This window comes from Mobula birostris, chromosome 9 (assembly GCF_030028105.1).
Source record: "Mobula birostris isolate sMobBir1 chromosome 9, sMobBir1.hap1, whole genome shotgun sequence".
Classification (NCBI taxonomy): Eukaryota; Metazoa; Chordata; class Chondrichthyes; order Myliobatiformes; family Myliobatidae; genus Mobula; species Mobula birostris.
Window position 1 is genome coordinate 82807830 of NC_092378.1, and position 12583 is coordinate 82820412.

Below are 12583 nucleotides of genomic sequence, written 5' to 3' on the forward strand. Positions count from 1 at the left end.
GAGGATGTGGCTGAATACATTGATGATGGTAGAGCAGTAGATGTACTGTGTATGGATTTCAGCAAGGCATTTGATAAGGTACCCCATACAAGGGTTATTGAGAAAGTAAGGAGGCATAGAATCCAAGTGGACCTTGCTTTGTGGATCCAGAATTGGCTGGCCCACAGAAGGCAAAGAGTGGTTGTAGACAGATACTATTCTGCATGGGGGTTGGTGACCAGTGGTGTGACTCAGGGATCTGATCTGGAACCTCGTCTCTTTGCGATTTTTATAAATGACCTGAATGAGAAAGTTGAGGGATGGGTTAGTAAATTTGCTAACGGTACACAAGTTGGGGGTGTTGTGGATAGTGTGGAGGGCTGTTAGAAATGGCAGCAGGACATGGATAGGATGCAAAACTGGGCTGAGAAGTGGCAGATGGAGTTCAACCCAGATAAGTGTGAGGTGGTTCATTTTGGTAGGTCAAATATGATGGCAGCGCAGAGTATTAATGGTAAGACTCTTGGGAGTGTGGGGAATCAGAGGGATCTTGGGGTCTGAGTCCACAGGACAATCAAAACTGCTACGCAGGTTGACACTGTTGTTAAGAAAGCATACCATGCATTGGCCTTAATCAACCATGGGATTCAGTTTAAGAGCTGAGAGGTAATGTTACAGCTATATAGGACCCTGGTCAGACCCCACTTGGTGTACTGCGCTCAGTTCTGGTCACCTGACTACTGGAATGATGTGGAAACCATAGAAAGGATGCAGAGGAGATGTACAAGGATGTTACCTGGATTGGGGAGCATGCCTTACGAGAACAGGTTGAGTGAACTCAGCCTTTTATCCTTGGAGTGATGGAGGATGAGAGGTGACCTGATAGAGGTGTATAAGATGATGAGACATTGATCGTGTGGATAGTCAGAGGCTTTGTTCCAGGGCTGAAATGGCTATCATGAGAAAGCACAGTTTTAAGGTACTTGGAAGTAGATACAGAGGGGAAGTTAGGGTTAAGTTTTTTTTTTAAAACGCAGAGTGTGGTGAGTGCATGGAATGGTGGTGGTGGAAGCGGATACGATAGGGTCTTTTAAGAGTCTCCTGGATAGGTACATGGAGCTTAGAAAATTAGAGAGCTATGGGTAACCCTAGGTAATTTCCAAAGTAAGTACATGTTTGGCATAGCATTGTGGGCCGAAGGGCCTGTATTGTGTTTTTTTTAATGTTTCTATGAATTCAGCAAGCCAGGCAGTATCTATGGAAAAAGAGTATCGTCAACGCTTCGGGCCGAGATGCCTTCACCAGCACTGGAGAAAACAGATGAGAAGTCAGAGTAAGAAGGTGATAGGAAGGATCACAAGGTGATAGGTGCAATGGGGAGGGGGAAGGGGCGAAGTAAAGAGCTGGGAAATTGAAAGAGATACAGGACTGGAGAAGGGGGAATCTGATTAGAGGGTTGAAGATCATAGAAGAGAAGGAGAAGGAGCAACCTTCATCTTTAGGCCCAAAACATCAACTACACTCTTTTCCTAGATGCTGCCTGTCCTGCTGATTTCCTCCAGAATTTTGAGTGTTCTGCAAGGAAATTTGAGGGCATGCTGGAAGTTGGAGGCAAAATTGATGAAATCAACAAGTCCTACACCTTGTGTTTGAAAAAAGTGGGATGAAGCAAAGGAGAAATTATTGAGAGTGAGAACCAGTTCTGTCAGATGGTGGAGAGCAACCGATTGGTTTGGTGTCCAGAAAGAAGTGGAGAGCTTTGAGGCCCTCCTGATGGGTTATGTAGGTGCATAGGGACTGGACATCCATAGTGAAAATGAAGTGATCAGGGCCAGGGAATTTGAGGTCATTGAAAAAAAATCAAGAGTGTTTGAAGTGTCATGGATCTAGGTAGAAAGGGACTGAATCAGGGGAGATAAAACAGAGTTAAGGTATGCAGATACAAGTCTGGTGAGGCAGGAACAAGCAGAAATAATGGGTCTACCTGAACAAGTAGATTTATGGATCTTGGGTAGGAGGTACAAATGGGAGGTGCGGGGTGAGGGAACTATGACATTGGTGGCAGAGGATTGGAGATTCTCAGAGTTAATAAGGTCAGTGATGGTGTGGGAGACAATGGCCTGGTGCTCTTTAGTGGGGTCGTGTTCAAGGGGTAAGTAAGAGGTGTCTGAGAGTTGTCGCCTGGCCTCAGTAGAGGTCAGTCCGCCAAACTTCTACAGCACCATCTGTGCGTTCGATGGTGAGGTTAGAATTGGAGACTGGATTGGTAAAGTTAAGGATGGCTGATGTCTCTCAATGGTCAGTGAGAAAAACAGCAGGGTGTCCAGGATGAGGAGAAGGGGTCATCGGTGTGCGGTGGAGAGTCCTTCCCAAAGAAGTAGACACGGAGAAAGAGGTAGCAAAAGAAGAGCTCAGCGTCATGGTGGGTATGGAACTCACAGGTGCAGGGGGCAAAGGTGAGGCCCTTACTGAGGACATAATGTTCTGCCTCAGAGATGGGAAGGTCAGAGGGAATGGTGAAGACCCAGTACAGATAAGAGCTAGGATCGTGGAGGGTGGGGGGAGAGATATAGAGAGTTTGTAATGTCTGAGGGTTGGGATGTTCAGGGACGGTAGGGTGGGAGGAAGATTAAATCTCCAAGGTCCCAAGAGCTGGCAGTGGGACCTGAGAGACACGGGATTGCAGAGTGCTGGTGGGGCAAGGGGAGACTAGGGATTTTCAGCAGCAGTGCATAAAGTCTCAACCAAAAGCACCTCCAGGCAGGAGTCGGAGTTTGAGGTTGTGCCATAGGCACTCTGAAGGTGTCCAGGGTCATTGGAACCCACAGCAATGGCAGTAAAATCTGGGTTCTGAATTTGTTCAGAATTGTTGGAAACCTCGAGTTCAGCAGCAGGTTCAATGGTCTGTAGACAGGCAAACTTCCAATCCTTGCTGGACTTGAGAAAGGTGAAGAACCAGTGATTGAAAGTGTGGATCTGGTGGAGGATGAAGTATCAGACTGGTCCATTGAAGGCGGCAGAGAGAGAATCCCAGAGTTATGGCAGCGATTGCGATAGGGACACCAGGTAGTTCCTCATGGCGGAAAGCGTGACGTGTACAACATTGTAGGAGTATGCTTGGTTATACAGGATGCTCATCTCCAGCTGAGATTTCAGAACATATGACACTCTTTCCACCCCTTTCATCTCACCCTTTCAGTGTTATGTTCCTTCCACTTTCTTTTCACAGTATATGTCAATGATTTAGATGACGAAATTGATGACATTGTGACCAAGATAGTGAACAATAGGTGGTTCTGGGGAAGTAGAGAAGTTGCAGAAGGATTTAGACAGATCAGGAGAATGGCCAAAGAGGAGGTAGATGGAATACAGTGTTGGAAAGTGTATAATCGTACACTTTGGTAGAAGGAATTAACGCAAAGACTATTTTCTAAACAGGGAGAAACTTCTAAAATCCAAGGTGCAAAGGGATCCCTGAAGGTTAATTTGCAGGTTGAGCTGGTGGCGAGGAAGGCAAATGCAATGTTAGCATTCATTTCAAGAAGACTAGAATATAAAAGCAAGGATGCAATGTTGAGGCTGCATAAGGCACTAGTGAGGCCACACTTGGAGTACTGTGAGTAGTTTTGGAACCTTAGGACAGTGGTCCCCAACCACCGGGCCATGGGCCGGTGGCGGGCCGCAAAGCATGTGCTACCGGGCCGAGGGGAAACGATATGATTTGGTGATATGAGTCCGCTGCACCTTTCGTCATTCCCTGTCATGCCCTCTGTTGAACTTGAACGCACGCTAGGTCATTACACACACGTCAGCGCAGGATGAAGATCAACTCCTCGAGCTTGCAAATGACGGTGGGCTGAAAAGTATGTTTGACATAACATCTCTGCCGGCATTCTGGATCAAAGTCAAGGCTGAATATCCTGAGATAGCTATGAAAGCACTGAAAACGTTGCTTCCATTTCCAACATACCTCTGCGAAGTGGGGTTTTCTGCAATGAATGCAACAAAAACTACATTGCGAAATAGACTGGACATAAGGAAACCCCTTCGAGTTTCGATGTCTCCCATCACCCCTCGATGGGACCGTCTTGTTGCAGGGAAACAAGCCCAGGGCTCCCACTGATTCAGTGATATTAGTGCTTTGCAATGATTTTATATGTTCATACGAGGAAAATATGTCTGTTTAATATCCAAAAGTTATTTAAAATGTGATGATGCTGTTGACTTATAAGTGACTTATAACTGACTTATCACTATATTCATGCGAGAAAAATATGCGCTGTGTGTTTAATATTAAATTCATTAGATAAACCCTTTTAGAAACGAAATTGAGTGTACTAGCCACTTATAAGTGACTTATAGTTGACTTATCACCTATATTCCAGTCGTGATTAACACCTCCCCCGCCTCCAGGGTTGCCAACTGTCCCGTATTAGCCGGGACATCTCGTCTATTGGGCTAAATTGGTTTGTCCCATATGGGACGGCCCTTGTCCCCTATTTCCCCCACTAAAGTAGAGAGTTCCTACGAAACCTTTTGTGCCGAAATGGCGTAAAGCAAAGAAGCAATTACCATTAACTTATATGGGAAAAATTTTTGAGCGTTCCCAGACCCAAAACTAACCTACCAAATCATACCAAATAACACATAAAACCTAAAATAACACTAACAAATAGTAAAAGCAGGAATGATATGATAAATACACAGCCTATATAAAGTAAAAATAATGTATGTACAGTGTCGTTTCACTAACAGATCGCCAAAAACGATTTGTAGGAAAAAAAATCGGCATGTACAAGCATGCGCACACAGGTGCCCGCGCAAGGCTTCATGGTCATGGTAGTTCTTCTCGGGGTAAATACAAGTGTCCCGTATTTGACTGCTACTCTTGTCTGTTGGCAACCCTACCATGCCGCGCACCCCCCCCCCACCCCCCCCGCCCCGCTGGGTCGGGCAGTCCGCAAGAATATTGTCAATATTAAACCAGTCCGTGGTGCAGAAACGGTTGGGGTCCCCTGCCTTAGGATGTGTTGACATTGGAGAGGGTTCAGAGGTTTACAAGAATAATTCCAGGAATGAAAGGATATCATATGAGCAGTAATTGAAGCCTCTGAGCCTGTACTCACTGAAATTTAGAAGAATGAGGGGGATCTCACTGAAACCTATCGAATTTTGAAAGGCCTAGAGTGGATGTAAAGAGGTTGTTTCCTTTGGTGGGGAGGTCTTGGACCAGAGGGCACAGCCTCAAAGTAGAGGGGTGACCTTTTAGAACAGACATTAGGAGGAATTTCTTTAGCCAGCGGGTGGTGAATCTGTGGAATTTGTTGCAACCAGCAGCTGTGGAGGCCATATCACTAGGTGCATTTAAGGCAGAGGTTGATAGGTTCTTGATTGGTCAGGGCATGAAAGGTTATGGGGAGGAAACAAGAGAATGGGGTTGAGAGGGAAATGGATCAGCCATGATGAAATGGTGGAGCAGGTCCATGACCTAGTTCTAGTGCGAAGTCTTATGGTCTTAATATGCACAATTAAAGCTCTGCAGCTCTTTTACATCCAACTGTGAATACTGGTAGACAATTAAAGAGCTGGTAGGCAGGTAGGTTCAAAGATTCTTACAGACAATAATGGATGAGTCGGGCAAGAGACAACTGCAGTTATCATTCATTTCAAACTAGCTCTTTTGACTATGCAACACAATTTGGTTGCTTCTTTATTTGATAAAGCAACATGAAGACTTTGATTCAAAATCAGCTAAAACTTCTGCCAACTGTTCTGATATAACTACAACACTCTCCAACATATGGAAAATTACTCAGTGTTTCTGGAAACAAAATATATCTAATCTGTCCAATTATCACTCACAGGCCTATATCAAAGCTGTAGAGAGACATCATCAAGGCAACATTCAGCTCGGTGTAGGAAAAAAGAAATCAAGTGGGGAAAACAACCTATAGGCTGGAGATAGTAACCTATTTGGGATGTCCCAAGCCACTGCTCCATGAGCGTATCGTAAATCCAACAAGTCCAGCTGCTTCAACGATATTCGTCACATCCCAACACTGTAACATTGGGATGATCATTGATAACAGTAGAGTTGTCAGCTCCTCCGTTGATGAGTAGTCTATTTCCATACTCAGCTATATCTGAATATTCAGCAAGGCATTGTTCAGACCCCACTTGGAGTACTGTGCTCAGTTCTGAAGACCTCACTACTGGAAGGATGTGGAAACCATAGAAAGGGGTGCAGAGGAGATTTACAAGGATGTTGCCTGGATTAAGGAACATGCCTTATGAGAGTAGGTTGAGTGAACTTGGCCTTTTCTCCTTGAAGCGACAGAGGATGAGAGGTGGCCTGATAGAGGTGTATAAGATGATGAGAGGCACTGATCATGAGGATAGTCAGAGGCTTTTTTCCCCCAGGGATGAAATGGCTAACACTAGAGGGCACAGTTTTAAGGTGCTTGGAAGCAGGTACAGAGGACACGTCAGTTGTTTTTTTTATATAAGTGCAGAGAGTGGTGAGTGCGTGGAATGGGCTGCCAGCAATGGTGGTGGAGGTGGTTACAATAGGGTCTTTTAAGATACTCTTGGATAGGTACATGGAGCTTAGAAAAATGGAGGACTATGGGTAACGAAAGTTAATTTCTCAATTAAGTACATGTTCAGCACAGCATTGTGGGCCGAAGGGCCAGTATTGTGCTGTAGGTTTGCTATGTTTCTATGAGTAACAATCCTGCAAGCTGAGAAGTGCCATATCAGCTGAATGTATCAATGAGCAATTCTCTCTTGACAATCTACACTAGTTACAGAACCAAGTTTCTAACTAATAGAGATCTAAATTAAATGGACCAGGCAGATAATTACTGTTGGCACAAGATCTCGTCAGCTGCTACTTCCATATCACTGTACCACTTGAACCTTTTCTACCCATGTATCTGTCTAAATATCTTTTAAGTGGTGTAACAGCACCTGCCACTTCACCTGGCACCATCCTCAGTGTGGACAAAGTTGACCTTTGGGTCTTCTTTTAAATCTTTCCCCCATCATTTTCAACCTATGCCTTTGGATTCTGCTGTGCTGGGAAAAAGACTGTGACCACTAACTACCCCCTCAGGATTTTATAAAGTCTATCCAGCCTCTCTAAGCCTATCCATGACCCCTATGTTCTCATCCAAATTATTAATATAAATGACAAACAGTAGACCCAGCACCAATCCAGTGCCACACAGCTGGTCACAGTCTGAAAAACCCTCCACCATTACCTTCTGTCTCCTATCATCAAGCCAATCTGGTATCCAACTGGAAAGACTTAAAGGGTGTTATGAAATACTCTCTACTTGCTTGGATATGCACAATACCAACGACATCTGAGAAGCTCAGCCTCATTCAGAATAAAACCTGGTGTTTGTTGCACATCCTGTCCACCACTTTCCCTACACACCATCTTCAAAACACAATGTGACAACTTGTCAAAGCTTCTGAGGGAGACAGGGGCCACCAGAGTGCAAAACTGCCATCATCAGCACACTTCCTTCTGTGTGATTGCTGAAGCCATGTCCTAGAACTTCTTGCCCAATTGCACAGTGTGAGCACCTCACCACAAGGAACACACCAGTTCATTTAGTGCACATTCAAAAACATCTTCTCCCCGCCTCACAATCACAACTTTTTTTTTAGATTATGAGAACACTCAGTCCTCTTATTGTCATTTAGAAATGCATGCATGCATTAAGAAATGATACAATGTTTCTCCGGAGTGATATCACAGAAAACAGGACAAACCAAAGACTGATACTGACAGAACCACATAATTATAACATATAGTTACAGCAGTGCAAAGAAATACCATAATTTGATGAAGAACAAACCATGGGCACGGTAAATAAAGTCTCAAAAGTCCCCAGGTCGATCGACTCCCGAGTCCCCGATAGTGGCGGCAAAAGGGAGAAACTCCCTGCCACAAACCTCCAGGCACCATCAACTTGCCGATGCCTTGGAAGCAGCTGACCACAGCCGACAGAATCCATCCGTCCGAAAACTTCGAGCTTCCAACCAGCCTCTCTGATACAACCTCCCGAGCGCCATTCTCTGCCAAGCGCCTTTGACCTCACCCTGGCCGCTGAAACATGCAAAACTTCTGCTCCGGAGATTCCGGTTACCACACAGTAGCAGCAGCAGCGAAGCGGGCATTTCAGAAGCTTTCCAGATGTTCCTCCATACTCGCACGTCTGTCTCCATCAAATCAGGATTATGCATGGTCCTCTACTTGACAGATAACAGACATCACCACCAAAGTGGCCGCGCGCGCTGCCGTCGCGCCGCCATCTTCTCCTCCTCCTCAACTTGTGTACCTTTGCATTTCCATACAATTTTCATTCACATCCCTGTCCCTTTGAGCACCCAACCAGTTTCACTCTTATTCGCTAATGGTCTTCCAGCCAAAGGAGGATGACACAAAGCCAGATATTTCTGCCCCTCACCAGTTTCCTTCCTACCACACAAATCCATTCTTCACTGTGTATAGCATCCATGGAGATGAAAAATCAACATTTTGGGCAATGACCCTTCTTCAGGACCTGAAGAATCAATTGTGTTTATGCCCCACTTGTATAAATGCTTCCAAAGGGCAGAGTGAAGTGATAATGGTGCTAAACAGCGACATTTTCAGGAACAGCTCTATGTCCATCTTTAATATCTTTATTTTTCCCTTTCAGGGTTCTTTTGAAGACCCTGATCTGGAGTTACACACCATGGTTCTTTGTGGGAATAGGATCCGCTCTCGGGGTATCACAACTGCCCCTTGTTCGGCATGCCAAAGGCTTGGCCTAAGAGTTCAGCTCGCCTTTGGTGGCCCAGGATCTCGGGGCTCTGGAGACTGGTGGATCAAAGGTCAGTGTGTTGTGGGAGCTGGGACATCTTTGGCTGTGTGCCCAGAGACCAGCGAACTTTGGGCACTGAGCTCAACAAAAGCGATGCAACGGACTTTTAAAATCGAAAACCAGTGTGTTGTTTGTTATGTCTCCCCTCTCGCTGTGAAACAGAGAAACCCCTTTCTCCCTTATTAGGGAGAGGGAGAGGCTGTGGTATGTCAAATGCCGGGTGAACAATGTAGTCTTTGAAGTACTGCATCTGTCTTTATAATCATATAACCATATAACAATTACAGCACGGAAACAGTCCGTGCCGAACTCTTACTCTCACCTAGTCCCATCGACCTGCACTCAGCCCATAAACCTCCATTCCTTTCCTGTCCATATAGCTATCCAATTTAACTTTAAATGACAACATCAAACCTGCCTCAACCACTTCTGCTGGAAGCTCGTTCCACATAGCTACCACTCTCTGAGTAAAGAAGTTCCCCCTAATGTTACCCCTAAACTTTTGCCCTTTAACTCTCAACTCAACTCTGTACTGTTGCTTTGCTCACGCTTGAGTGCTCGGTGATGTGTGCCAATGCTTTTTTTTGCCGGTGGGAAGGGGGGATTGTGCTTGCTGCTGCTTACGTGCAGGAGGGATGGGAGCTGGGGGGCTACTTTGGGGTTCTACCATTTAACTGTCGTTCATCTTTTGGGGCACTCCTCTGTTTTCATTGATGGTTGTGAAGAAAAAGCATTTCAGGATGTGTATTGTATACATTTCTCTGACATTAAATGTACCTTTGAAACCTTTCAACCTTCAATGGAATTAGAATTGGATGGAATTCAATGGAATTGGCTGTCTATCTCCTTACTGGAATGTATCCCTGTCCCTAGGTTCAGAGATATGCAAGATTATAATCAGCCTCTGTAATGAACACGATGCACATGGGAAATGCTTAGAAACAAGGCACATTAAATAACACAATGACAACATGAATTTTTTCTCACACCTTATAGCATTCATATCTCTCGTAGGATGTTCCCCCTGGGGAATCAGGGAAAATGTAGAGCTGAGGATGTTGCATCGACCAGAATTCTTCCTCACCAGCTTTCAGCAGCTTAGTAGCTTTGACCATGTCTTTTTCATCACGGTGTTCATCAAATCTTGCTCGTAGTATGCAGGCATAAAAACGGTATTTGTCCCTAAGCAACAAAATGATAAACATCAAACTCTATCCAGAAGCCGCATCTTCAGATTTCATTTCTTCAGTAATATATTTGGTACCATAAAATTAATTATAATTACAGAGGCAATCATTTATTATACATTACTACATATTTACATTACTATGATTATTTTTCTGTAGATCAGTACAGCTCCCTGTCAACAGAGGACTAAAGAGACTATTCCAAGCTCAGTCACACAAGAAGGTTACCAGGCAGGCAAAGAACAAAACTCAGAAGACATGCTTGGAGAGATGTGACATTCTGACTGACTCCCAGGTATGTCTGTCTGATGACCATAACAAGTTAAGCAGCATAACTTTAGACAACATTCAGAACTATTCATCAGCCAAGAGAACAGAGAAAACCGGTCGAAGTGGCAGAAGGAGATACCACTTCAGAAACGACCATGTCCTGTCCCTTACTTACGTTTGTAAGAGAAAAATTAGGAGGGCTAAAAGAAAGCACAGGTTGCTATATGCAGAGACGGTGAAGGAGAATCCCAAATGCTTCCACAGATATATTAAAAGCAAAAGGATAGCAGTGGACAAAAGTGGTCCGCTTGAATATTAGCATGGAGCTGAAAGAGAGGAGGGAAGTCTTAAATGGATTTTTTGCATCCGCATTTACTCAGGAGATAGTCACGAAGTCTATAGAAATGAGGCAAAACAGCAGTGAGGTAATGGATGATATTAAGATTAGAGGAAGATGTGCTTGCTTGCTGTCTTGAGAATTAGGGTGGATAAATTCCCAGGGTCTGACAAGGTGTTCCCATGTACCTTCTGGGAAGCAAGCAGTAACTTCAGGTATTTAAAACATCCTTAGCCACAGGTGAGATGCCAGAGGACTGGAGGATAGCTAATATTGTCTAAGAAAGGCCTAAGACAGACAATTAGAGGCCAGTGAGTCTAATGGCAGCAGTAGGTAAGTTATTGGAATGCACTTTAAGGGACCAATATAAGTATTTGGATCAACATGGATACACTGGAGATAGTCAACATGTCCTTGTGCATATTGGTCTGTGTCTAACCAATTCATAAAGTTTTTTCAATAATATTACCAGGGAAATTGATGAAGGAAAGACAATGGATGTTGTTACATGGACTTTAGCAAAGCCTTTTACAAAGTCCTGCATGACAGGCTGGTCAAGGAGATTCAATTCAGTCACTTGTGCTAGATCCGACTGTTTAATCCTTGACTGTTAAACTGTTATTTTCTTTATAGTTTAACAATTAATTATCTGCTTCTACAATACTGTGCAAAAATCTTAGGCACCCTAGATTTTTAATATAAATTTCGCTTTAGATTTTTTTTGTCTTCTGCATTAGTGCATCAGTAGAAAACGGCAAATTTTAGATTCCCAAGCATTTGTTTTCCAAAAATTAAATGTTAAAGAAATTTTTGTATTTCGCAAAAGAAAGTAACATATTAATAGACTAATTTTAAATAAAAAAGTGATTACTTCGTAGGTATATAATCCAGTGCATGAATAAACAAAGAAAGCAAACAGGTGCTAATGATCAATGACATAATAAATTGAATGAACTAAACTGATTTAACTGACACAAAAATGAGCATAGCACAGGGGCTCCCAACCTGGGGTCTATGGATCACTTGGTGAATGGTAGAGGTCCACGACATAAAATGGTTGGAAACCCTGGTGTAAAAGGAATCAGACTGGACAATGAACAACCAAACTAAAAGATGAGGGTGTGGCAGATGTGACAGTTTAACCTTCAAATCAACAATTCTTATACCATGGCAAGAGTGAGCATAGCAACAAGGCACAGGGTGGTCATCCTGCATCAGTAACGTCTTTCCCAACCAAAAATTTTGCAGCTCAACAAAAGTTTCAAAATGTGGTGTCCACGCTCTGCTGAAAAGGCACAAAGAAATGGGAAAGATAGAGGACCGGAAGCTCATCAGTGGTCAGAAACTGAGTGCAGCAGATGAAGATACATCAAACTGACACTTCTTCTCAGCACTGCTATCAGCTCTGAACTCCCAGAACCAATGGAACCCAAGTACATCCATCCATAGTCTAGAGAAGCCTTGTCAGAAATAGAAACATAGAAAATAGGTGGAGTAGGCCACTCGGCCCTTTGATGGTCTTCATGGAAGAGTTGCCATCAAAAGGCCATTCCTCCATAGTAAAACAAAGCCAAAAGACTCACCTACACACAAAAACATAAGGAGTGGGGTGCTGAACAATTCGGCCCTTCGATGGTTTTCATGGAAGAGTTGCTGTCAAAAGGCCATTCCTCCATAGTAAAACAAAGCCAAAAGACTTACCTACACACAAAAACATAAGGAGTGGGGTGCTGAACAATGGCAGCAAGTGCTGTGGATTGATGAGTCAAAATTTGAAATTTTTTGGCTCAAACAGGATGAAGTTTGTCCATAGAAGAGCTAGCGAGCACCACAAGGATGAGTGTGTGCAGCCAACAGTGAAGCATGACAGAGGTTCCCTGCAGGTTGAGGCTGCATTTCTGCAAACCAAGTTGGCAATATGGTTAGAATTA

At 43.9% G+C, this 12583-nt stretch overlaps 1 protein-coding gene across 1 annotated transcript in view; it reads right to left on the minus strand.

The window, feature by feature from the left end:
* Positions 1–12583, minus strand: part of ndufb9 (NADH:ubiquinone oxidoreductase subunit B9) — a 66540-nt gene that overhangs the window by 9939 nt on the left and 44018 nt on the right. The window contains exon 2 of the mRNA XM_072268317.1: positions 9848–10040. Coding sequence (XP_072124418.1) covers positions 9848–10040 — 193 coding nt within the window. The remainder of the gene's footprint in view (positions 1–9847; positions 10041–12583) is intronic.